Below are 25,799 nucleotides of genomic sequence, written 5' to 3'. Positions count from 1 at the left end.
CATAGGATGGAGACAAAACCATGAAGATGCATATAAAATTATTATAAATGAGTGATAAGTGAAAAATCACGCGTTCGAATAAAACCCAGAGTAAACCCAAGTAATTTTCGTGTAATCCTGCATTGACTTTTAAAAAAATTATATAAATTATATTAGAACACTATATTAAGAAAAAGAAGGTTTATACTACACAAATGAAAGAAGTTGTGTCAGCTTTGCTGCAAAATGCCTGCATCACATTAGATCACCACTATAGATTCGTGGTCGCGTCTTGCTGGTTATCAACAATAATTTTCATGCATAACCAAATAAGTTGATCACAAACTAATGCATCCAACAACTTTAGTATAGCTTACTATTTTGCAACCCCTCTGTAATTGCCAATATATCCTATATCTCTTGCCTTAAAGATTAGAACAATATAGCTCTCTTCCTAGATATATAAGTCGTTTCGGGGCCGAAGCTAACCGAACCGTTGAGTTTTTATTGAAAAATCTCAGAAACCTTATTATCACGAAAACCAGAAACCAATAGATCTTATCGCAATATCTTGGTAATTTTATATCAGGTCTCTAAGCATTATTATCGTGTAAATAAAGAGAGCAGAAAACTCAGTAAATAAAATAATAATGATTAGCCATCATTAGCCGTTACCACCTCCATAAAATATTTAAAAATCTCCAGAAACTAACTTTGAAAAGGACTTTAGGACTAAAGCTTTATTTTGATACAAGCTTCCTATTTCTAAAGTTATTTTTGAAAATGGTTTAATTAATTTAATATAAACCAGTTTATTTATTCATTTAGTCCTATAGTAGATACCCCATGGATATACAAAGTTTTAATCTTATACACGTTTTCCTCTTTATTTTTCGAACACAATTGTCCAATTTTGGCCCTATTTGTATTTTACCAGTCAGAAAACTCTTCAGCTATGTTAAGAGGTTTAAGAGAGTCCATGAGATTTTAATTCGGCAATCAACGGTACTGTGTGGTCAACTCTATCAAATTCCTTGGAGGAATCGGTATAACTAGTATAAGTTTCATGACCGTTTGATGACTCTAAAGCATTTAACACAGGTGTCTCATATACAACAAGATTAGTAACTATGGATTGGCCGATGACCAACCCATGTTGGTTCTCAGAAATAAGTTCTCTGCATACCTAGCTGATCTGAAACAAGACTATCAAAAATGTTAGATATAGCCGATGAATGATTTGTTAAAAGATAAGATTGGTTGACTAATAGTATATCTCAAATTTTACAATTTTGGAATGTTATCTAGATCACTACTAGATTTCTCTTTACAATGATGAAAGATTTTATCAAATATATCTATTAACTTAATATGGTTAACTCTCCAATCACAATTAGGCTCAAAGTTATAATTAGTTATTATTAGGTGCATGGTTGGGAAAAAGTCCGCAAAGGAATCAATAATTCTTTGACCATCATCTGCCATTTTATCTTCAAAAAACATACAATCCGGGAAATCAAAGTTTATACGATTTTCTTTAATATACTAAATAAAATTTTGTGGATTATCAGACACATTATTTTCGCTGTGTTTTATGCAAATGTTATAGTCTCTATCAATTAGTCTCTTACATAAAGATCTTAGTTCAGCAAACTTACTGCGTAATCAACACTAGATCTGGAACCTAAAAGATCTAGATTCTATATAAAGTTTATGTGTAGCCTTTTTCCGTACAATATCCCGTCTATGCTCAACGATACAATTTACAATTATACTACAATTTAAAAGCATTAAAAGAGTTAATCTTAAAATTCTTGATGACTATTTAAGAAACGTTTTTCTCTGAAAATATCCCGACATTCTTTAGTTATTCTTCTGTGAAGTTGCTATATTGCATTTTAAAAACAATACATTTATTACTAAACGCTAACTACGCTTAAAAACGTTATCTTATAAAAGGCTCTTGACAAAAAACATTCTGTTAGAGAATTATTTCACAATTTCAGTTTTGGCTTTGGACTTTTGGAAGCCTATTTGGCAGTTGTATCCAAATGATTTTTAACATTCCTAGAATAATGGGCAAAGAACAAACCTGTTCCATCCTAATGTTCGTAAATCGTAATCGTAATTGAAACTACGATTACTTATTAATGAGGTTTTAAGCAATAAAATAATCAATGAAACGGGTAATACTCTCTTGAAGCATTTGAAGATGAGAGGTCATTGTAATGTCCTTTCCGAATTGAGGTATATACATTGATGAGTTAGAACAAGTTCACAGGAATTTCATAAACTTTTGCAACTTTAAATTTGGTAATCAACATCAATATCTAAATATGTTATTGTTTCATCTTTATATCAAAGAGGAAAATTTAATGTCTGTTTTGTTTATAAGATTTTTAATGGTTTAACTGACTGCTCAGCTTTGTTGGAGCAGGTGGCTCTTAGTGTGCCAGATCGTCTATTTAAAAGAAATGAACATTTGAAGTTAGGTACCATGGAAATTATGGAATGCATGGTATATTGGGTACATCATTAAGTCTTCTGAATCGACATTTCTTTCTTAATTCAATTGGAGGCTCACTCAGCAAATTTAAAAGCAAGGTTATGCACAAGTTAGATCAGGATGTAAGTTAAGTTATAATATTTGTTGTTATGTGAATTTTATATTTAATTGTATTTGTCATTTTTTACAAGTATTTAGATTGTTTATGTAAAATTTTGGATGGGGTTTTCCCGTTTGTTGTTAGATAATAAATATTAAAATAATAAAATAATGAAAGACTTTAAGAATCTAAAATTTATAAAATTTAACTTTAACTTAGTTAAAATCTAAGACAGACATACTCATTTAGTATTTTTCCCTGTTAATGTCTAAAGAAAGAAATAGCAGCAGCACCATCATTCTGTTCACCCATGGTTTTTACTCAATGAAAAAATAAAGAGAGTTAAAGTTCCGACCGGACTAACATTAGACAACCCAAAACCGAAACTGTCAAGATTTTACCTTGACTAACTTCATTGTTGTTTCCTTTCAAAAACCAAAATAAACTTATCAATTTTTCATTTTACATTAATAAAATGTAAAAAAAAAATTTTTTATTCGCTTATTTTTGCTCTTCGCGCCGGTAATAATATAACGCCGGCTCGCAACGCTTCATTCGTTGTAATTACTATTCAACATAAAACTATACGTGCCAAAAATATGTAATAAAAAATCTAAGAATTTGTTGTTAACATAGTGCAATATAAGGTGATAAAACACAAACTAATCTCTTATTTATATAAACTATATAAGCTTGAATTATGGGGCAGTCATCTAGTTTAAACACCTGTAAGTACTTACATGTTTAAATGCATGGAATGCTTATAATGATTATTGCAAAGGAAGTGATGTGGTTTGTGGGTGTGTAGGCACTCTCAATATCAAATAAATTTGTAAAACAAGGAGTCTTTTTTGACATATGAACAAATATGTTTGTGTGCCTTTGAATAGGATTGGCCCAAAGGAATACATGATTAGTTTGACAGATAATTGTATTTAAACTGTCTCACTAATTTGTAAAAAATATTAAATGTAACACTGTGTGAATCCTCAGGCGGGAATCAGCTATCTTAATAAACAAATAAATTGTTAAGGAAGATTACTCAATTAGTTTCTAGTTTTGTTACAGCCCAAAGAATCTCAGTTATACATTAGGATATGTATTATAAAATTAAGGTCCTTTAAGTAAAAATAAATCATTTCTTATATTTAACCAAAATCTGACGGATTTTTGAAATATGCTATAGCTTTCTTAAATCCGAAAAGAATTTCAAAGTGATAAATTTCCTGAATTCTAGGTATAATGAACATTAATTAATTAGACCTTTAAACCTATTTAATTCATATGCTACTTAATATCTCAAGAAGTCTTCATTCTCAACTCAACCCAGGATTGCAAGATATATCAAATATTTTGTATTTAAATTTTTTCTTACATGATTCTTTATTGTCATCTGATATTCCTTTTTGAACAGTTTTCTTATAATTATATGATTTATGAATATTATTGAATGTTTAATAATTTTAAGGTATTCATCTTATACTATATCCTATAATGATACTAAATACCACATTTAGTATAGAAAGTAATCTTTAAGAGAGTAAAGCAATAAAGAGAATAAAGCAATAATTCTCCAATTCAGTTTACAAAGCAATATTTTTAAAGTTATGATAGATGCCTAAATTTAATTCTGGTTTCACATATTGGACAAAATAAATGACATTTTAAAGTAACTACAAAGTTACTATGTAAGTTTTAATTTTATTATTTACCAAGTTATACTTAAAAAAATTATAGGATGCTAGTGTAGTCCACAATAGGGTACACAATACCTTATAACTTAAAACTGAAATAAAAAAAAAGATACTCTATAGACTTTAGGAGAGAGGGGGCACATTCGGCCACTTAATGGTTTTTGATTTACAAAATTCTGAAAAGTCCACATTTTTTACCATTTTTCAGTGTAGTCACAATATTTACACTTTTTCTTAATGTTAGCATCGAAGTATTGTTTAATTTAACTTATAATATTTTTTTTGTTATAAATCCAAAACAAATCTCTATAAGGGCTGAATCTGCCCCATTGCGGAGTACAATCGGCCGGGCAAAGGGGTACATTCAGCTATACATAAATTTACCCAAAAAAACGGTCCACTTAGATCCCTACAAGATTTTGAAAATTTTGAAAGTTTTGCATAAATGTTTCCTTTTTTACAAGACGCGATATCGTCGATTTGAGGATAATAAAATATTTTGCTATTTCCTTTTTGCCTTAAAAATTTGACGTTGTATTCTTCATCAGCTGCCTTATTTATTACACAACCAACATAATAAATTATTGAGGTTTTTAGTGCAAACTTTACTAATATAAAATCATCAGTTTTAATTTCATTGTTTTCTTGTGAAGATTCGAAACTTTCGGCGTCATCGCTATCACTTGAAAAAGTATCCGTTTCTTCCTCACTAGAAGTATCTTCAAACATCCTTTTTTTAACATTATTAATTTTTCTTTTTTTGATCTGTTCAGTGCCACTTGAATTCTGATTAATCCTTTTTAATTTGTTTTGTTGCTTCTCTACTCCTTTTTCAGGTGTTTCGGTATATATTCTTGATTTTCCTTGATTGGCTTTTACTTTTCTTTTTTTCTCTTGACTCTTTATAACTTTGGGAAGGGGTCTAACATATTCTGGGTGTATTTTTTGGACCTTTACCAAATCTCATGTAGCTTCATATTCTACAATTTCTTTGAGAGGAGAACTATTACTAGTGTTTGATATCCCTTTTGATGTTGAAGGTAAATTTTTATCCATTTCTGAATCTAAAATATTTTTTTCTTGAGCTTTTCCTTCATTCTCATAAAGTCTAGAACCGTCAAAATCCCCATTGGTAAAAGACTGGGAGTTAACAGGCCATATTCCTGGTTTCGAAAATCCGCTGGTTATGTTTTGAGGAGAAAAAGCCTGCAAAAATGGTTGCTTGGTAATCTTTGGGATATGTTTGACAGTGACACTTTTGCCAGGGTTACTTATCATCCATTCGTTCATGGACACAGCACATTTAGTTTTAAATGGGCTGTAAACTGCCACATCTAGCGGTTGTAGCCTATGGGAAGTGTGGGGTGGGAACGAAAGCATAACTATACCGTGCTCTCGTGCATACATTATGGCAGCTAAGGTTGTATGTGACTCATGATTATCAAGCAGTAATAGCACTTTATTTTCTTTATAGCACTTAGTGTGTGTAACCATATTATGTTCAAGTGCTTTTACAAATAAGTCTTTAGTCATCCATCCAGACTTATTTCCAAGTGCTAGGCTTAAGGGTGGTGCATCAGATAAATATTCTTCAATGTTTCTTATCCTGGGAAACACATATACAGGAGGTAGACTATTACCTGTAGCGCTTATTATCCCAACAAACGTAACCAGCTCTCCCCTCTCAGCCGAAGCGACACAGTCTATTTGCTTTTTCCCTTTTTGCGCAATAATTTTTGGAGCGTTTTAAAAGTTGTCACTCCAGTTTCGTCTAAGTTATAAATTTTATCGGGACCAAAGGTATATTTTTCCAAAACATATTTATAATTGTTAAAAAATTCTTGCACATTAGTTTTATTAAACCCAAGACCTCTTGCCAAACTTGTACTTTCAGGTTTACGTAGGGATAATGCAGGATGTCTTTTCATAAAACCTTTTAACCAGTCAATTCTTGCTTTTTTGTTTACATCCCAAGTAGATGGATATTTGCAATTTGGTAATACCTTTGCATAATCATAAACTAAAAGTCTTAGTCTTGCCTTAGTGTTGAGCTTTAGAGAACACCATTCTTGTAGCATATTTACCTACAATTAAATAAAACTAATTGTAAATTATTTTCTTCAGCACATCCAAAGTGTAAAATATGAAAAAAACTATACCAAAATATCTATACCTTTCTCTTCATTTTCACTCTCATATCCGTCATCTCCAAACTTTTGCAAATATTCTTCCGGTGTCATGGTTGCGGCAATCTTTTTCATACGAGATTGTAATGTCTGCCTTTTTAGGTTAAAGACTCTTGCAGCCTCTCTTTGTGACATATTTTTCGAAAAAATATTTTTTAAGCCTCCCGTATTTTATCTTCGCTTATACCAGCTCTGTCTGTCTTCTTAATGTAATTTCTTACCCATCTAAAGGATAACAAAATAATAATTAGCTCATATCCTAATAATAATCAATGTAATATTTTTATATTATAAACTAGCTATTTAAGAAATCCAAACAGAATCCAATCGGCCGGTGGCCGATTGTACCCCGACATAATTATGTGGCTGAATGTGCCCCTTTGGGTATCCAAGACAACAAAAATGTGCGGCCAACACGTGGTTGTATTTTGAGGTTATATTACTTTAAATACTAAAACTAAAGACTATCAAGCTTAAATGTACACATTTCTACAAAACTGTATTGCAAAAACAATAACTAAAAATATTTTTTTACAAAATTTTAAAAACTTACCTTTTTATCAGAAAAATACACTTTTTTTCACCAAAATTTTATGCACGCTGTGTGGTGCCGCCAAACAACAACAATGATGTAATAAAGCTATGTTGCCACTTATTTAGTAAAAACCAACGTGAAATTCGAAATATTTTGAAAGGTATTAGCAATGGCCGAAGCTGCCTCTATGCCGAATGTGCCCCCCTCTCCCCTACTATTAAAATTTTTAATATTCAATCATTTTTGGTACATATTTTGATTGAAAAAAAAATTAAAGGAAAATTAACAGGATGGAACCAGACCCAAACTAATAGACAGTTAGTAGTAATACCTTTGTACTGACTTGATATCACTAAATTATTTATTTTTGAAAGAAAATATACATTTTTAAAATAGTTTTGTCCAGAGTTTTGCTACAATTTTCTTCTTCTTTTCTCTTAATGTTTGTGACAGTATAATTAAAACTAAACTTGATGTATATACCTTATGCACATAGAGGGCTTTAAGGTTCACTGGGTGATTACATTATTATATCATAACATATAATTTGATTGTCATTAACATAATAAATATATTTGCATATGAATGTTTGGTTCATTAATTCTTTATAAGGCCTACCTACCTTCTTAGTTCTATTCTAACCACTGATATTTAAAAAAATATATTTTCCAGTCATTAGCATGAATATATATATTTTCACATATACTTTTAAGATATTAAGATATGGATTAAAGACGCATTTATAGGAAAATAATATTATATTAAAAGCTCATTTAACTTAACTGGGGACATGTTCTTAAGTTAAATTTGTTTTACGGATTTTCTTTTATGATTTGGAATTAGATTAGATTTACTAGAATGTATAATGTATTTATTTATACATGAACATTAAATGTCAAACAATCAATTTTTGCCATTAAGCATCAATTTTCTCAATGTCTAAAATAAAAATTATATTAATTTAAGGAACATTAATGAAAGAGTTTTAGGAACTTGATAACAAATATGTTTTTTAAGGATGACGTTTTTATTTGTGCAGTTGTGTAGTGTTGCTCACACATTTGCATATCATTAAAGTGATTTTATGTAATTTAGTACTTACATTCAACTTTAAATTGAATCCATATATGTAAATTAATTATCATCCTCAATTAGCTATTATTTATTTTACGTCTCTCTAACAAGCCAACAATATTTTCATGAAATAAAATAATTAACAAGCAATAGGGGCTGGTAAAAGCGATAAATATCACACCGATTAATTGGAGATACCACGGTTATTAATATCGTAACAGCCATCGTTTAACGCCACAATGGAAACACAACCGTCAGTTCAATGAATCCTTTTCGAGGGCGAGGGGTACTTGATAAAATATAGTATTTCGTTCACCACACAGAGCCAGTTTTGAACAATGTTCGGTTTCAAGCTGACAGGAAGTAGAGTGCGATCTCTTCCCATCCTTCTTATTTACTCTACTTCCGTTTTTCATTCTATTATTTCTTTTAAATTATAGACACCTAGACTAAATGATTTCTCTTTTATACGTTTATAACGTTTTTTTTAGTGTACAATTATGCTGTCAAATGGAACAGGATTATCGCGCGATTGGCTTTTGCGTAAAATATATTACAGTTTGTATTTTAAGCAAAAAAAATAAAAGAACCAATTTTATTATTTTAAGATCTGTGTTGTCTTAAGATGGCTAAAATAAACAGGACAAGTTGACCAAATTAAAAAAAAAGAATTTAATATCCATTTAAGCCCGTTGCCAAGTCTGATTACCAATTGTGTCTTTCATTACCAAGGTGGGTCATTAAGTTCATTTTCAGTTATTATAAGAAATTGGATCTTAAATATGTTTCCGGTACAATGAGCTAATTTATTGCCTTTTATAAGGATGTTCACGAGGTGGCAGCTGACTAACCCCATTAATGCCTCTATACCTATTAATTTTTAGATTGGTCTTAATGCAACCTGATGACGTTGAATTGAATCAAGTAAAAGTTGTCTAGTTTACTTTAGGTGTAATAAATTATCATCTAATGGGGTAGAAGATAATGAATTTTGTTAGTGGGATGTAATTAATGTTATATGACCAAGGAGTTAAATAGGGGGATTAATTCCTCTTGCTATCGATGCTTTTAGGCATTTTAGGCACCAGAGCATCCCATTTCTGTCCACTGTATGCGGTAGCGGATCATTTTCTTAACCAGTTTTTTCATTTCTTGGCACAACTCCGTGCCCAGAATCCATATAATATTTACTTCGGATCTCCTAGCTTTTTCACTTCCATTGCATTAATCTTTATTTCTCCCTGAATTACTAAGTGCAGTAGTAGGAGCAGCAGCTTCATGGAGTCTGTAGATTTTTTTTGTAAGCTAATTATTCCGTCAATTTGAGTTGGAAGCCAGTATTACTGTTTAAATATTTTAATTTAATTATATTCCTACATATCCTAATGGTGCTTAAAAACAAACAACATTTAAAAACTTTTTAATTTTTTTATCATATCACGTCGGTGTTATATTATGTATTAATATTTTATAAGTTAGGTGAAACATATAACTATTTATATAAGTATATGAAGCAATAATTTATTAAAGATGTTCTTATGCAAAAGAGTCATTTTTTCAATAAAATATTGAGCATTGATCGACACTAGAAAAATACATACTATATGTAGAAAAACCTCATTTCATTTTGCAACTCCTCGGCGTTCAACATACACAAATTTGTTGTTGAGCTATACACTTTGCAAATGTTTTCATTCTTTTATGGTTTACGGAAATGACCGATAGAATATGTACAAAAGCATTTTTTCGTTCTCTGACCTTCACATGTCGGAGTCAGCTCTCATCCATTTTTTCTGTAATATACAAAATGGGCATAAAATTAATGTTATTAATACATAAAGCGTTTAGACTTTTCTCGCTTCCGGATACGGCAAGGGCATTATAAAAAAGTACGTCAGAAGGTAACGCATTGGAATTTTTTAGAGAAGAGATTTACTGGGTTTTACTTGCAAGATATTAATTTTGGTATTCTTCAAAGAATCCCGTTTTGCTTTAATTTTTTTTAATTCAAATTTGGGAAAATGAATACTAACTTCTTAGGTGTAGCAAAAACATAGCCCAACGAACCATTCTTTACATTCACAATTTGGGTTATCCTTGACACCTATCCTATGCTTGTTCCGAAATTAGAGGCTGTTTGTTTCTGATTTTAATAATAGCGTTATGTGTTTCATATCGACGTATTTCACATTTATGAACCGAGGTTTCTTTGAGAGTTGTCCTATCATATTTCTAAACCGTCTCCCAACTGGGTTTAGTGAACTTAGCCAAGCCTGATGTATCGTTTCTTCTTAAAATATGGCATGTAATCCAATAATTCGATTGGTTAAGACCATAGAGGGTCAATATGCCGAATTCATCTCAGACAACGAACACAATCCCAACTAACGTCAAGCAATTTGGGGCTTACAAAAACTCACCTTAAGAAGGGCTCTGGTATTCCTGTGACCATGTATCACAATAACACTCAATTGTGTTATCCTTAGTACATTGTCGATGCTTTCACAGATTACCAAGCATGCTACCTGGATCAATCTGTAACAGCTATAATTAACATCTCTAACATTCCACATGTCAGCTATCTATTCAGACATTACTTAACAGAGAAAGAGATTCAACAACTACTTGGAAATTGGAAATTGCTGGACCTTATAGAATTCCACCATTTTAAAGGACTGTCAAACCTCACTTTCCAGAGAACATGTCGATGATGGTTTCTTTCCCTCATGTTGGAAAAAATCTACGCCTTTCCCAGTTTTTAAATAGGATAACAGGTAGCAAACTATAGAGGAATCTAGTCTAATAACTAAATAATAATACCACCTAGCTGTATTTCAATACTTTTTCATTTTTCATTTTTCAGTGGAGAAGGGCTGCTAGATGAATTCCATTTACACAGACCTATCAAAGGCCTTTGATGGTGCAAACCATAATCTCCTTTTAAAAAAAGCTGTCGGCAATCGGCGTTGGTGGTTCCTTTTATGAATGAAAGTTGTACGACCGTAGCCAGTTTGCTTCTATTGCAGGAGCGGTCTCTGGTGTGGTGAGAGTCAGTTCCGGTGTTCTTGAAAGATCGCATTTTGGATTTTAATGTAGCTACAACAAACTCCACCTTGCAGGAAGACTTTGACTGTTTTAGCATCGATGTGACAAAAACATCTGTCGCTAAATATTTCCATGTGTAAGGAGGAGAATTTTACAATTAGATCACATAAATGAGTTATGAGTCATATTTGATAATCTTGAGTATAATCGCCATTAAATTTAACATTAGATGCAATGCACATATGTAGATTGTAGAATGCTTAGGTTCACAATTAGGAGTTCAAGGCTGATAACTGATACGACCATTCTAACATGCCTTTATAATGCCTTCAAGCATTCTCGAATATTATAGCATTATATGGTACGCAGCTTATGTCTAGAATATAGAAAGAATCAAAGAAGTACAGAGAAAATTCACAAAATATTCACATTTCACTCTTCCCCAATCCAAGATATTGAATATAAGACAAGACTATTACTGTGTGATGTACAGTCTCTGAAGAGGCGCCATTGGAATATGTATGTTATTTTTCTATATAAACTCGTCAATAACTTAAGTTAAAATGTGAATATCTTGTTAGTAATCTCAGATTTAGGATCCCACCGACAAGACTTAGGCTGCTGCAATTTTTTGAACCAGAAATTTATAGGATGGTCAAGCATCATTTGTGCCAAGAACGATGAGAGTATTTCACTAACCTACATTTTCTGCATTAGACACTCTTAAAAGAAAATTGCTTTTTTCAACGTTTTTATTCTGCTTAAAGTTTATACATACTTTGTGTTTGCATTTTTATATACTATAAACTATTCATATCCCTTAAATTGTTTTCATCTCAGTAAATATTAATAATTATTTTTACTCATTTTTCTTGTACCATTTAGTTAGACCTGGGTGTACATAAAATAAACACATAAAAAATAAGGTATATTTTATTCCCCGCGGCTAAGGAATTTTTCGATGTGGATCTACTTATGTTAATGCTCAAATTTGTAGAGCTAAAAATTTCACACTAGAATTAGATTTTGAAGTGAAAAAATTAAGTTCACCCTAACAGAGAATTAAAAAATATCGATTTTTTAATTAATTTGAATTTTTTCTTATATTTTTTCGTATCTTGACTAAATAGTGGAAATGCCGACAAAAATAGAAATTGATTTTCCCTTTTACATATTCCTCAGTTACCTACTAATCTGAAATAACATTATGCTTTTTGGATAACAAAATAAATTACCAATCGTTTTTTTTTTTTATTTTTAAATACAGGGGTTATTTACTTTTTCTCATTTTTATCAGTTGTCTAGCACGTGAATTCTATTATCTTTACAGGCAAAGATCGAGAAAAAAAGTCTGTGTAGATTCAATTGAATGACCTCCGACACAATGACGAATTAACCAACTTTCGAGTGAATAAAAGGTCGAGTTCAGAGGTAGTTATCCACTTAAGTAGTTTAATTCCTTGTAACTTTTATAAGAACTCAACTGTAAGAGCACCTCATTGTTCCAGTCAGTAAATAATAGCGAAATCGCAAAATAGGAATCATAACAAATTAAACTCATTTCTCAAAACCAATAAATCGCTTACCGCATTGAAACCGAATAATAAAATGTTTTATTGATGAAAAATATATCTATAGGTTTTTCCCACGGCTAATCTTAATAGTTCTAACGGCAAAAATCGTCTTCCTTGGGCTACCATAAAAAATGTGGCTGCCTCATGGTTTTTATAATTTCTCCGATTATTATTGCACCGTCCCAAATGCCAATTGCCATTTGTTATGGTACTTAATGGCGACGTCAGTTTTTATTGTAACCCACCACAAGATGTGAAATAGTAAACGTGACCGAAACAAAACCCTAATTGTACAGTACATTGACGATGTGTTTTACAGGGTCGAATTCTTCAAGCTTAATTTAATGGAAATTGTAGTTCAAATTATCGATGTTAAATAGTTTTACTAAATTAAAAAATATTTTTAATTCGTTTTGGTTGTTGACCTCAATAATTATTGGATTGTATTCAGGAAAATAAAGACAACGTTAAAGTTGAAAACTAGAGTAAATTTCGACCTAAATTAGGTAATCTTAAGAAACTAAAATTATAAAAATAAATACGTTGTGAATTTAAAAATAAATAGCAAATATATGACTAGGCAAAGATTATTAGGTATTTTTATTACGGCTGTCGTAGTTTACTAATGATAGGAGAACCAGCATCAAGCGAGAATGCCCAAGAGTCCATTTTTGCCATCTTCATCTGGTGATCGCTAGTCTTGGGTAATAAAGGAAAGCAGTCTCTCTAATCCTCTTTTACTAGAAACGGTGATACCAACATGCCTTTCTTCAGCCAAATCCACCATTTGCACATCTATAATATAGTAAGCCATGTCATTAGAGCCGAGTGAACTTTCCACCACTCCTAATAAAGGTAGAGATGCCTATGTTTACAGTCACAACAGTGATCTTGTCTGCAATCAAATCCACCCTAACTTCTATGTGCTGAGTGAACTATGCCGCCCTAGCTCGAAGGAGGTCTGATGACAGATCTTTGGCTTGTCTGCACTGTTGGGCATATCCAAGAAAGGTTCAAGACCTTTAGGTTAAAGGGCTGATTCGTGCCTATCTGCTTTCCCAATGCTCTCTATTCCACTGTGTCCTGGGACTTAGCTTAGACGAATTGATTTACTTCGTTCCTTGTTGCCAAGACCTCGCCAATCCCGAATACTTCTGGTTGACTATTACAGGCCTTTCCGGTGGAAAAGCATCTCCTGCGTCGGTGTTGTTCTAGGGTACACTGGCTTCTGATGGTCTTGTGTGGTTAGGATTTCTTAAAATTCATAAAAATGAATTGTCAGTTCCTGACCACGAAAATAACATTAAATATTATGAAAATACACATTTCTATGAAATCGTTTTTTAAACATTAAAATACAAAGAAACAATTCAAACGAATTCATGAGAACGAAAAAGAAATCTATTTGCTTCTGGATAATGTTGCACAGTACTCGTTTGATTCCGATATGATACCATGAAGTTTTCATCGTCACACACGATATACATATGCTATAAAAATAAAAGTTTGTTATTTGTTAAAAAGTATTTCTATTTTATTTTAACGGCTTTCGCTAAAGAGACGACGATATACTTTCTGCTTACTTTTTACTAAGAACTCGTTGATAGCACACTACACAGACATAGATGATTATTCATTCATAATTTTAAAGCCGAAATTGAAACTCGCATAAAACCCCTGCTTGATGAAGGAAGTATTTTTACATGAGATTGCTCGTTCAAATGCTGCAAGTTAGAAAAGTAGAAAGACAGACAAATTTGCGAACAAATGGCGTGGATTAACTGACATGAAAATTGAAAATACAATGAATTAATTGAATTAACTAAATGAGAATTATATATATTAAGACTGTACAGGGGTTTTGCAAAATTTTTCCTGATCCGGAATAGGAGCACGTGATATTCAGATATGGTTTGGAAGAATGTTGCCAAAATTGAAAATATTGGTATTCCTTACCCTGAAAAATGTGCAAATACCTAACTGGCACCTGTACAGAACCCAATATTTTGGAATATCAATAATCCACAAAGAAGAATCAAAGAATCTTGGTTAATTTTTCATATACATTTAAATCTTTTTCGGTATCTGAAAATTCTTTTTTTATGGAACGCGGCAAATCTAACATTTACATACACCTAAGAAATACATTCTCTACTACTAAAAATCCCAATTGAATACTGAAAGTTCATAATCAATATTTGCTCATTTATCTTTTATTAACTTAACTTAAATTGTAACCCAGTTAGCTTGAAAAAAAAATTCTTTTTCAATTTTATTTCACGAAGGGTAATATTCGAAGGCAAATTAACTTTGAAAAAACTTTATTACCTCTCAGGAGAGCTAAATTCGTTTAACTGTTTGCAGCACTAGCAATTAATCGTTGATTCAAAGTTATTAGCGTTTTTAAACATTTTATAGGCTATTAAGGAAGATGCTGAAAATTTTTTAGTGATTGAGGTATTATACTTTTTATATTTTGGAAAGCCTAAATTGGTGTTATAGGGATTAGTTTATTACTGTCATTTGACGTATTACGATGTGACTTATATTCAACTGAAACGTGGGCGATTTTAACTTTCTCGGTAACAACAAATTGATTGTTATTGTGTGATCAATAACATTTTCATAAGATATAAGGGTCAAATTATTATTCTAGTGTAAAAGTGTATCAACTTTTTATAATACATTTAGTTTTGACTTCTTTAGTATTTTGGTCACCCGAGAAGAAAATAGACCAAAATAATGGGTAATGTTTTTTCTGATTTGTCAAATCACTTGTACTCATCTAGAAAAAAGTTCGGTGAAATCTAACTTGTAAAAATGAATTACTGTTAGATTATTTTGAAATGTACCTCTTGTACCATTGACTCCAAGTGGAATAACTAGAATTGAATGTGAAACTAAATATATAAGCCGCCTGTTTTTGTTGCCGCCCAAATTTAAAAAATTTATATGTTCTATACTTAGGAAAGTGATATTTTTTTAATATATAGGTAGATTCTTTTTAAAAAACAATTATTCTTTCTAGAAAATATTCAAAATAGTCTTAAAGTTGAACAAATATTAACGGTTTTATTAACCTCTTAGGAAATAAACATTGAACCTGTTTTCCAAGATTTTTGTATTTTTTATTTATTTATGTTATAAATTTAATCTAATTTACATAAGTCATATACGTGTTAGCATATAAATGTCTAGTCATTACGACCATACAGGAAAAAATACAGGGTGTTTCGTAATTAGTGGAGCAAACTTGGAGAGGTTGTAGAGGGCCTCAAAATAAGCAAGTTTGCGCCTTAAACCCCTAGTCGAAAATGATTAGATTTTGAGATACAGGGTGATAAAATTTCAACAAAAAAATCTTATTTTTAACATTAAGAATGGCAAAAATTCACTTTCTGGTACCGAATTGTACATTAAAAGCAAGTATTTTTTTCCTTATAATAAATACCGTAAATATTATCAAAAGGATGAAAGTAAAAATTTAAATTATAGCGAGAAATAAATTCCGAACAATGGATTTTATTTTTTCATGCGAAAAGGGTACGTCGGAGAAAACAAAGCCAGGAGATGAAATTTGCTCTAAATTAAATAAAGATTTGAAAAATATTTCTTATTTGAAGAAAAAACTGTTTTTTCTTCAAATAAGAAATTCGCCATTTTTTTAAAACAGTTCATTAGGTTCTAGCCCACTTGTAAAATAAAATAGAAACTACCTAGTACCTAGTTTTCAGAAAAATATCTACAGGGATCTCAAAGTTATCGTGAGAAATAAGATTTTTTCTTAAAATGTTATCACTCTATCTCAAAATCTAATAATTTTTTGATAGGAGTTTATTGCACAAACTTCCTTTTTTTTGAGGCCCCCTACAACTCCTCTAATTTTGTCCTACTAATAATGAAACACCCTGTATAACTGGAATAGAACTAAAACACCTCAGTGCAGCTTCTGGTCAAATTGAAGTTGACCAATTGCCATTTTGAAAGTTAAAACTGTTTTGATTGCATTAAAAAATATTTTTTAATAAGCCATGCTCAAATTTTGTTAAAACAAATTATAATAGTATCTAGGAGTCAAAAAATAGAAAAGATGGGATTTTTTAGGTTTGCACTGTAAATGCACAGAGTGAGGAAAAAGCATAGACTAATAACATGGAGCGACCTTAATAATTTCATGCAAGGATATCAATTATTGACTTAGATTTATTCTTAATCTGTATCTTCAATGTATTTAATTTTGAGATCAAATTTGAATTGACTTCAGAACCCCAGAATGTTCAAAAAACGTTAGTAGTATGGCCATTTTAATTGTTCACTTTTGTCAAACTTTATGAAATACTAAATTTTAAAAATTGCATATTAAAAATTAAATTTATTCTGCTTCTCTCATTTCGAAAATTTTTCTAACAGTATTATAGAAAAAGAAATTACCCGATCCTATGTGTAAGAAGGTCCTAAGAAACTTCCAATTTATTGTCAGCACGTTTATAAGATTGTCACAAAGGTGTTTATATCGAGACGACAAAGATCTGTTGTATTTGCCACGGGTAGCTTTATGACTCGATCTGGTAGATTACCTGAATATGGCGAACATTTGGCAGCCACCTTAAGGAGTTATTTCTGATGAGAAAAATAAGATGTCACGTCTTTTGAGCCATATTTCCGACTTTTACTAAAGCATCTAAAAATTACCCCTTTTTCGCTGTAGAATCGTGTAAATACTTATTGTTTTTACGATAAAAAGATAAATCTAGGTTCATCGGATTCCTCGTTTTTGTACACTATCTAGACATACACCACAATAATTTTTGTATAATTTTGAGGCATTACAGCTAATGCTGAGGAACTGCCACGAAAATATAATGAATTTAGTTAATAAACTAAATGAAGAGTGCAATTTTTAACACTAGGCAAGGTGATGGATTCAAAAAAAAATTCCTCCCGATACTGAATAGAATATAAATAGTCTAAAAGAATGTTGCCAGAATTGCCAAATACTATTCTTCATAATATGAGAATTTTATAGTTACCGAGGTCGCATATGTATTGAAGCCAATATTGTGGGATATCATTTATCGCAAGAGAAATATAATAAACAATCGAAAAGATTATATTTTTCCGTGTCTCTAGAGAATTTTGTTACCACTATTATAGGAAAAAACAATCAACCCGGTCCTGTGTGTAAGAAACTTCCGATTTATTGTCAGCACGTTTATAAGATTGTCACAAAGGTGTGACAATGATGATAATCCATATCGAGACGACAAAGATCTTTTGTGTTTGCCCAGGGTAGCTTTATGACTCGATCTGGGAGATTACGTGATTACGCCAAACATTTGGCAGCCACCTTTAAGTAATTATTTCTTATGGGAAAAATAAGGTATTACGTCTTTTAAGCCGTATTTCGGACTTTCTCCAAAACATTGAAAAATCACTCCTTTTCTTTTTTCCTTCAATCATGTAAATATCCATTGTTTTATCCACGTGCGTACTATTCATATTATCAATTGTTCAAAAATTATATTGTTATACCCTGCCACGTGCGTAACTCAATTCATTTTGTGGTATATGACCACCCACACATTAGCCGTGTCTACCTTTTTACGACTGTTTAAACTTGAAATAAATGTACATATATTTTGACTTCTACTCCCTAGGCTCTATAAAAAAATTAAAACTGTATATGGTAACATATAGAGGGGTATTTTTAAAAGCTTTTAAACTAAGGCAAACATGGGACTAGAAGAGCAAACAATGGCATACGCAACAATTGGCGTCTGTGTTTACTAAAGTGGTTTTACTATTATATCAGATGTCACCCTCCGGTTGATGCAGGGCGAATATCGTTCATTCATGCTGCCATGATAAAAGTTATGAATTAAATTTTTAAGTAACAAATCCTTCTTTTTTGTATAAAATAAGTCGATTAATGCTGCATAGGTCAATGCATATTTCATATTTTATATAAGGGGTCGCATAATATGCGAGGAATTTAGATAGTTTCCAAAAAAAGAAACGGAAAATTGTAATAATTTTAATTTTCGATTTTTAACATTTCTTCATAGAGTCCCTCTCCTAGTTAAAGGCTTCTTTAAAATATTCTGCCTATATATATATATATATATATATATATATATATATATATATATAATACATAAGCATCCTTAAAATGAACCCATAAAGACACATTTTGATAATTCTCTATGGTTATCCAGGCATGAATTACCTTTAACATATTCTTAGTATTTTTTTACATTTATTTTATTAGAAGTAAAAACAAAAGTTTTACAGATAAAATTGATAATTTTATTCTAAAAAGGATACATTTGGCCAACATCTATAAAAATGAACGGTTTTCGGGAATATTCCATTTTTACAAAAAAAAATGTTTTAAAACTTAATTTTAAATGTGATTATTTGTTATACCCCATTCATTAAACTATTTGAGCTTAAACAAAAGATTATTGGATTCTCCACAATTATGGAATATTTCTTTTTAGTGAAAATTAATTCTTTCTAATACATTTTCTCTGTAGTGTCAACTGGATCAAAACTGCAGATTTTAGGTATCTCCATTATAAAAATATCTAAGAGTTCAGGTATTCGAAGAGGCCTTTGCACGCTTTTTTACTATCCTTCGTACCTATAATGATCTCAAACTGGCTAAAATGTGGTGATAATCCATATATGTATTACCAAAGTCTATATATTTCATATTTGATATTACTATGCAATGCCAACGGCACATACAAATTAATGCACATTGTTCTGGAAAAATTCAAATTTACTTTTTCGGTAAGACAAACAGGTCAATTTATTGCTCGATGATTCCTATTCATTATTTAAAATATCTTCAGTAGGTGAAGGAGGAGAGCATTCGACCACAAAATGGTCCTTTGTATATAAAAATTTGTTAAATACATATTTGTAAAATAAAAATATTATTGATTGGTAGATCAGAGTATTGTTCAAATAATTATAACCTAAAATTTAAAAAAATAAAACCATTTCACAGCAAAAATTAAAAAAAAACGTTACGAATGGTCGAACCCTGCTCACCCCTAGGGAGCATTTGACCATGTGAGAAAATGATATTTAAAGAAATAGAAAAAAAAAGTTATGAAAAAATGCTTTATTTTACGAAAAACTAGCAAGAGTAAAACGCAATGAAAAGCGTAACAATACCTTCTTGCTATGGTAAGGTACATACATACAAGTGATACAATAGTTTAATCGTATTGCACTAAAAAATAAACAAAAATACAGGTCTCGTGATAAGAAAAACTAAAAGCCTGCAAATAACATTATCTACCTACCTAAACAAAATTAGTTTAGAAGTAAGGTGCTAAAGTTGTAACTAAACTTAAAATATGAAGCCGTTCTTGTTGTTCCAGATTTTGTTAGAGTTTTCAATTTGCTGATTATGTCTTCATTGTTCACTTTACTTATATCTTCAATTTGTGGAAAATAAAAAGTAGGTCTTACTTAAAAAAATTTAAGTTACCTTTAAGAAATTATGTTTCTTTAGCATTTTATAATTTTATATAAAGATTTTTTTGATAAAAAATTAATATAGTGATCAAATTTCTAAAAAACAAAACAAATATCATTTAAGAAGGTAAGGACAGACCCTTTATGAAAAGAAATTTTGACAAGGAAATTTCCAAAATTTATCCCACAAAATGAATCAGTTTTAAAAAAGCATTTAGTCATGAATCTTACTAAAATAAAATCTCCTTTTTTGAGACCCTCTTGATCAACTCAATATTTTCAAACTCGTCACTTAAATCTTCACCTGAATCATCATGAAGATATAACGCATCATTTTCGGTAGATGATGAATCAGAATAGTTTTCTATCTTTAATTCTTTTTGGAAAATTTATTTTCTTTCACCTGCATCCTATTTTTAAACACATTTCTCTTAACACCTTTTTTATTTTCTATTTCTTGTGCGATTTTTTCCAATCGTTCTTTCAAAGAAGTGTCAGTGTAAAGTCTTGAAATTCCCGGCGTTCGCTTTACTTTTATTTTCTTTTCTCTATAGCTTTTGGAAGTGGTCTAATAGACTCACTAGGTGTATTTTTTCTTCATTCTTACTGCAGGACGTTGTTGGCATAATACTTATATACTGTATAATATTAATCGTGTTCTTTAATTTTCCTGGTTCAATTACGAGATCTTCAGGTTCTTTTTCTTTCTTGTCATTTTTAGTATTTTCTCTTTCAACACTATTCGGTTTCTCTATGAATATTTTTATCTTCTATTTCATTATTTTCGTCATTCACACCTTTAACCATATTGTTTAAATTTTCTGGATTTACTGTAGGATAGAAAGTTGGTCTGTTACATAACTAGGGGCGAAACCGTCATCGTTAAAAGCTAGTCTATTAAATGGCCAAAGCTCTCAGTTACTTACCAAATTTTCATTTTTAAAAGCTGTTAAATATGCTCAATGTGTTAAATCTGGTATATTTTATATTGTGATGGTTTTTCCGGGATTTTGATATTCAGTTATTAAAAGCGATGTTGCAAACATCTTTAAAAGGCCCATAGAACCCAATATCTAGGTGTTGCATCCTGTGAATCATATGGGGTGCAAAACTTAGTAGAACGATTTTGCAAAATTTCACGCTTTAAAGACTAATATGGAACTCGTCATTATCAACCGGCAATAATATGGGATCCTCGAGGAAACAGCGAGTATGCTTTATAACTAAATGTTGTAGTATCGAGGGAAATAACTCTGCAGTTATCCAACCGTTGCCCAATGTCTAGTTTGACACTGGAGCGTTAACTAGAAAGCCTTCCACATTTTTAATCCTTGTCAATATAGAAATGGGAGGCAGGCTTTGTCCAGCAGCACTTGCCATTTCCACAAATGTCACCAATTCGCCCCTTTCATCTGAAGTAGTTTGAGAGACTTGTTTTTGGCCTTTGAGGGTAACTCCGGTGTCATCAAGATTATAAATTCTTTCTGGACGACATTTGTAGCGCTCCATCACGTTTTGACTATTCGCAAAAAATTGGTTAACCTTATGTTTATTAAAAGCGATGCTTTCCGCTTTCCTTAATAAAAGCGTTGGGTGACGTTTCATAAATCCTCGTTGACATCCATCCTTTGCCTTTTTTTCCTGGTAAAAAAGGCAAAGGATGGATGGGAAACACTCCCGTGGAATTTTACAATCAGACAATGCAGAGGTGGAATCATAAGCCAATTTTTGGATGTGAGCATAAGTTAGTCCTTAGTTAAGGTCAGAGCATCTCTTGATATATGCTTCCAACTCAGCTTCTTGCTCCATCGTAAATACCTGTCTATTCGTATATTTGTTTGAAAATTCTCTTGACTCTTGGTCAGCATCACTTTCATTCCCAAATTCATCCGGATTTTACATATTCTGCTGCAAATAGTCTTTTTTAGTTTTCTTTCGTAATATCTTTTTCACCCTAGTTTTTAGTGCTGCCCTCTTTAGTCCATGAATTCTGACAGCCTCCCTTTTGTGAGCAATTTCCGTTCTACACAGTCTATAATTACTTATTTAATAGCATTTTCATCTATTTGATTTCTTTTTTTAGTACTCGTTTCCGAGGCATACCCAAAAAAAATATAGGACGTGAAAATATGGAATATTTTAAAAATTTATTACACAATAAACGGTGATTTATTTGAAAAGACCATATTTTCAATAAAAATCCAAAAATCCAAAAATCCAGCCTTACTTCATTGGCTACTTTAGTTTGCGAGTTATGAATTAATTAGTCCTTGATACCACCCATCAATTAAAAAATCTTATTTTATAATAAAAGATGCGTTTTTTAACTTTTCTTGTTAAAAAAATCAAAAACGTAGGATACACTTGTGTAATTATGCTCAGACGATGGCAACTAGCAACATAACCTAAAATCGCTTGATTTTCGCGGGAAATTTAAACTACTTGAAAAATAAATGCGATGGTCGAATGCTCTCCTTCGCCTATCCACAATTATGTTTAGCTTTGACATTCCGAAAATTATGCATTTTCCTATTACAAAATAAATTATAATTTTTAGTAGTTTCCCTCAGCCGCGACTAATGTGCTCAAACGTCTTCCTGTCAGGAATTCTCCTATTAACGCATTACATGATGCAAGTCCTTAAATTAGATGCATGTCAGCGTATTCAGAAAATTTCGAAAATTTACGAAAATAAATTAAATGAAAATTAAATAAAAGAAAAAATCTCTACGTCTAAGGAGTTTTTAAATATATTAACAGAAGAGATTTAGCACAGATTAAAATTATTTTCAAATTTGTCTTAAAAAACCATAGCAGCAAATTCCAAACCCGAAAAACGAATCACAATGACAACAAAAACGCATTGTTATTAAAATACGTTGTAAATTTATTTCAAAAATTATTTTCGGTTGGTGAAATTTTGTATAAATAAATGAAATCATTTTCTATCGAAAAAACATGTATCAGAATGTATAGGGGGTCAAGCAAATGCAATAGTTTTATTACAAGAGATTCCCATATATTCTGGGTATGAAATATGCTTCAATTCCAAAATTAAAACAAAATGTATATCCTGTTGCATGAACACCATGTCACTAGGTATAAACAATAAATATTGTACAATAATAGAAAATAATATAAATGGTAGGGGCGTTTGAACTTTAAATACGGGTTCTTGCGAAAGGTAAATTTAATATCTTTAAAAAAGCTAATATCTTAGTTTAGTTTTATGCTATCTATTATTTTTATTTAATAGCAAAAATATCTAAACACAAATATTAAATTGATTCCCACTGGCTTACCAAAGATAACCCAAAAACCTTGAAACTAATAATAATGATACACTAAACAGATTACACATTAGTGCCTGTTATGATTCTATATTCTTATGAGAATGGCAATATAATGTGCAACTTATACACTTAATTGAATAATTTCAAATTTATTCATCGCTGCGACTACATTATATGAAAATGTCTTTTTAAAAGTTTCCATTGTGCTTGGGGAGTTTCGAGATATACTCTCTTCATAATTTTGAGTTAATGATTTAGCTTGATATTACTACAGCTTCGCAGAATTCAATTGTATTATTCAATTATTTGATTATGCTAAGTGGTTATGTGGTCCAAAATTTAGCACGATTTCGAGGTGTTTAGTTTCGAAAAATGATCCTGAAGATCTGAATATTGTCGGCATATAAGTGGTAATCAGAATAGAATTAATAAAATATCATTTATCGTTAGTGAATAGAAGAGGTCCCAGGACTGAGGACACTATCCTATGGAAAATTATCTTACTATCGAAAATTATTAAACAGCACCACATTTTAGAGTATCATAAAACGATAAAATACTCAATAAAATATAATTCAACATGCCAAAAGTACCGATTTTAGTAACACAACTGTGCCGGGGGCGAAATCTGGTAAAATAAATTCTCATAAAACATTGTAAGATATAGATTGACGATTTGAAAAGGTCCAACTTTTTTCATAATTTTCGGTCTAGTTAGTAGATCCTAAAAACTGTAATTAATAATTCAGTTAGGAATTATGAAAGGGCAGCAAAGTGTTAAAAAGTTGCTGTGAATATTATCACTTTTATAAACTTCATGCTAGAAAATATTCACCCCTAATATCCTTCTATATTGAGGTTTCTTCGTTTTACATTTTTAATAATTTAATTTATATTTTTTCTCATAGGAAAAAGCTTTTATTCATATTTGTTGATATAAAACCCCGAAAATTGGCACAAGTCAATTCAAGGCTACTTTCTTCTCCAATTATCATATTCGATAAATGGTCTTACGACTAACTATACACCTGCACAATGTAAACCGACTAATTACGATAAACTTTTAATGATGAGTGCATTTTGTATCCGCAAAAATAATCTTAGTGTTTTTATTCCCATTATACTTTGGTGTATTAATTAGTTAGTCTTTTAAGTCATGCCATATTTTCCCTTATTCGGGGTAAGTAACGAAAGCCATTATGTAAGGAACTTTTTTAATTTTATACGTCATTTTTAAAAGTGATTTTGAGAAGATGAATGCATACATTTTAAAGGTGGCTTGAATAATTGCAAGACTTGTTACAAATAGGTTTAAAATTTTGAGGTAACAACCTATCTCCCAATGTAGTTATCTCCCCAAGTGCCACCTTTCTGTTCAGACGTAATTGGGAATCAAAAACAATAAAAATAAAAAAAGGCATTAACAAGGACTTTTAATTGCCTGGGCACTGGCATATACTGCAAAATTAACACACGGTTACTTGTAAATAATATAGATTGGGTTACTAAATGACTTTATTCGCGCTTACTTGCTACTCTATTTTCTGGTATAATCTATTCCTTTCATCATTTACATATGTAAGTGCTTAGTGTAATATTATATTTATCATTACTTATAATTAGTTCTTTTTTGTATTTAATTAAACTATGTGCACACAGATATTGTAATCCCTTGTGCACTCTAAATAAGATTTATATTATATGTATATAACTTGTAATATTGGTAATATATTTTAATTTAATCTACTCTGGGAATAGAAAGCGGAGCTTTGAAATAAACCAAAGCACTCGAATAAACCATATGGATTTAAAACAGGAAAATTCGGTCGTCATGGAGAGAGCATAATATGAGAGGCGATAGATTAAAGATAGATGCCATCTCTTGCAAGCATGTTAGTTGATTTTGTAAAGGCCTTTGATATGATGGCAAAACAATAGGTTAAGAATATTACGCTAACTTGATATTACAGGTAGAATTTATAATCTTTTAAAAGGTAATATAATTAGTTTACTAAGGATACCTATTCAATTTCAATATTTCATATTCAAGAAAAACTTGGTCACAAGCAAGCAAGTTGCCCAACCAGGTTTTTAGGGTCTTTAAATCTCTAGCCATCGACTGAATCTCAAAAGCAGAAAGTATCGAGAACCTTGGAATAAGAATACCAGCGTTTGAAAGTTGTGTTTCATGTTTAAATTCATTACATGCACCATACTTCAGATGATGTTTATCTAGGTGTGCAACTATTATTTGTGTAATTTGCTAATGTATCTCTTCTTCCGTAATATATAGTTTTTGAATAGTTTTTTTGAATAATTTTT

At 30.9% G+C, this 25,799-nt stretch overlaps 1 protein-coding gene across 1 annotated transcript in view; it reads left to right on the top strand.

Annotated features, from left to right (window-relative positions):
• Window positions 1–3,005: 3,005 nt before the first annotated feature.
• LOC126734069 (protein neuralized) overlaps window positions 3,006–25,799 on the top strand; it is an 84,983-nt gene continuing 62,189 nt past the window's right edge. Inside the window, exon 1 of the mRNA XM_050437578.1 lies at window positions 3,006–3,313. Within this exon, the coding sequence (XP_050293535.1) occupies window positions 3,286–3,313 (28 nt within the window). The 5' untranslated portion in view covers window positions 3,006–3,285. The remainder of the gene's footprint in view (window positions 3,314–25,799) is intronic.

This window comes from Anthonomus grandis, chromosome 3 (genome assembly GCF_022605725.1).
Source record: "Anthonomus grandis grandis chromosome 3, icAntGran1.3, whole genome shotgun sequence".
Taxonomy (NCBI): Eukaryota; Metazoa; Arthropoda; class Insecta; order Coleoptera; family Curculionidae; genus Anthonomus; species Anthonomus grandis.
Note: the sequence above shows the minus strand (reverse complement) of the source record. Positions and strands in the feature narration are given on the sequence as shown.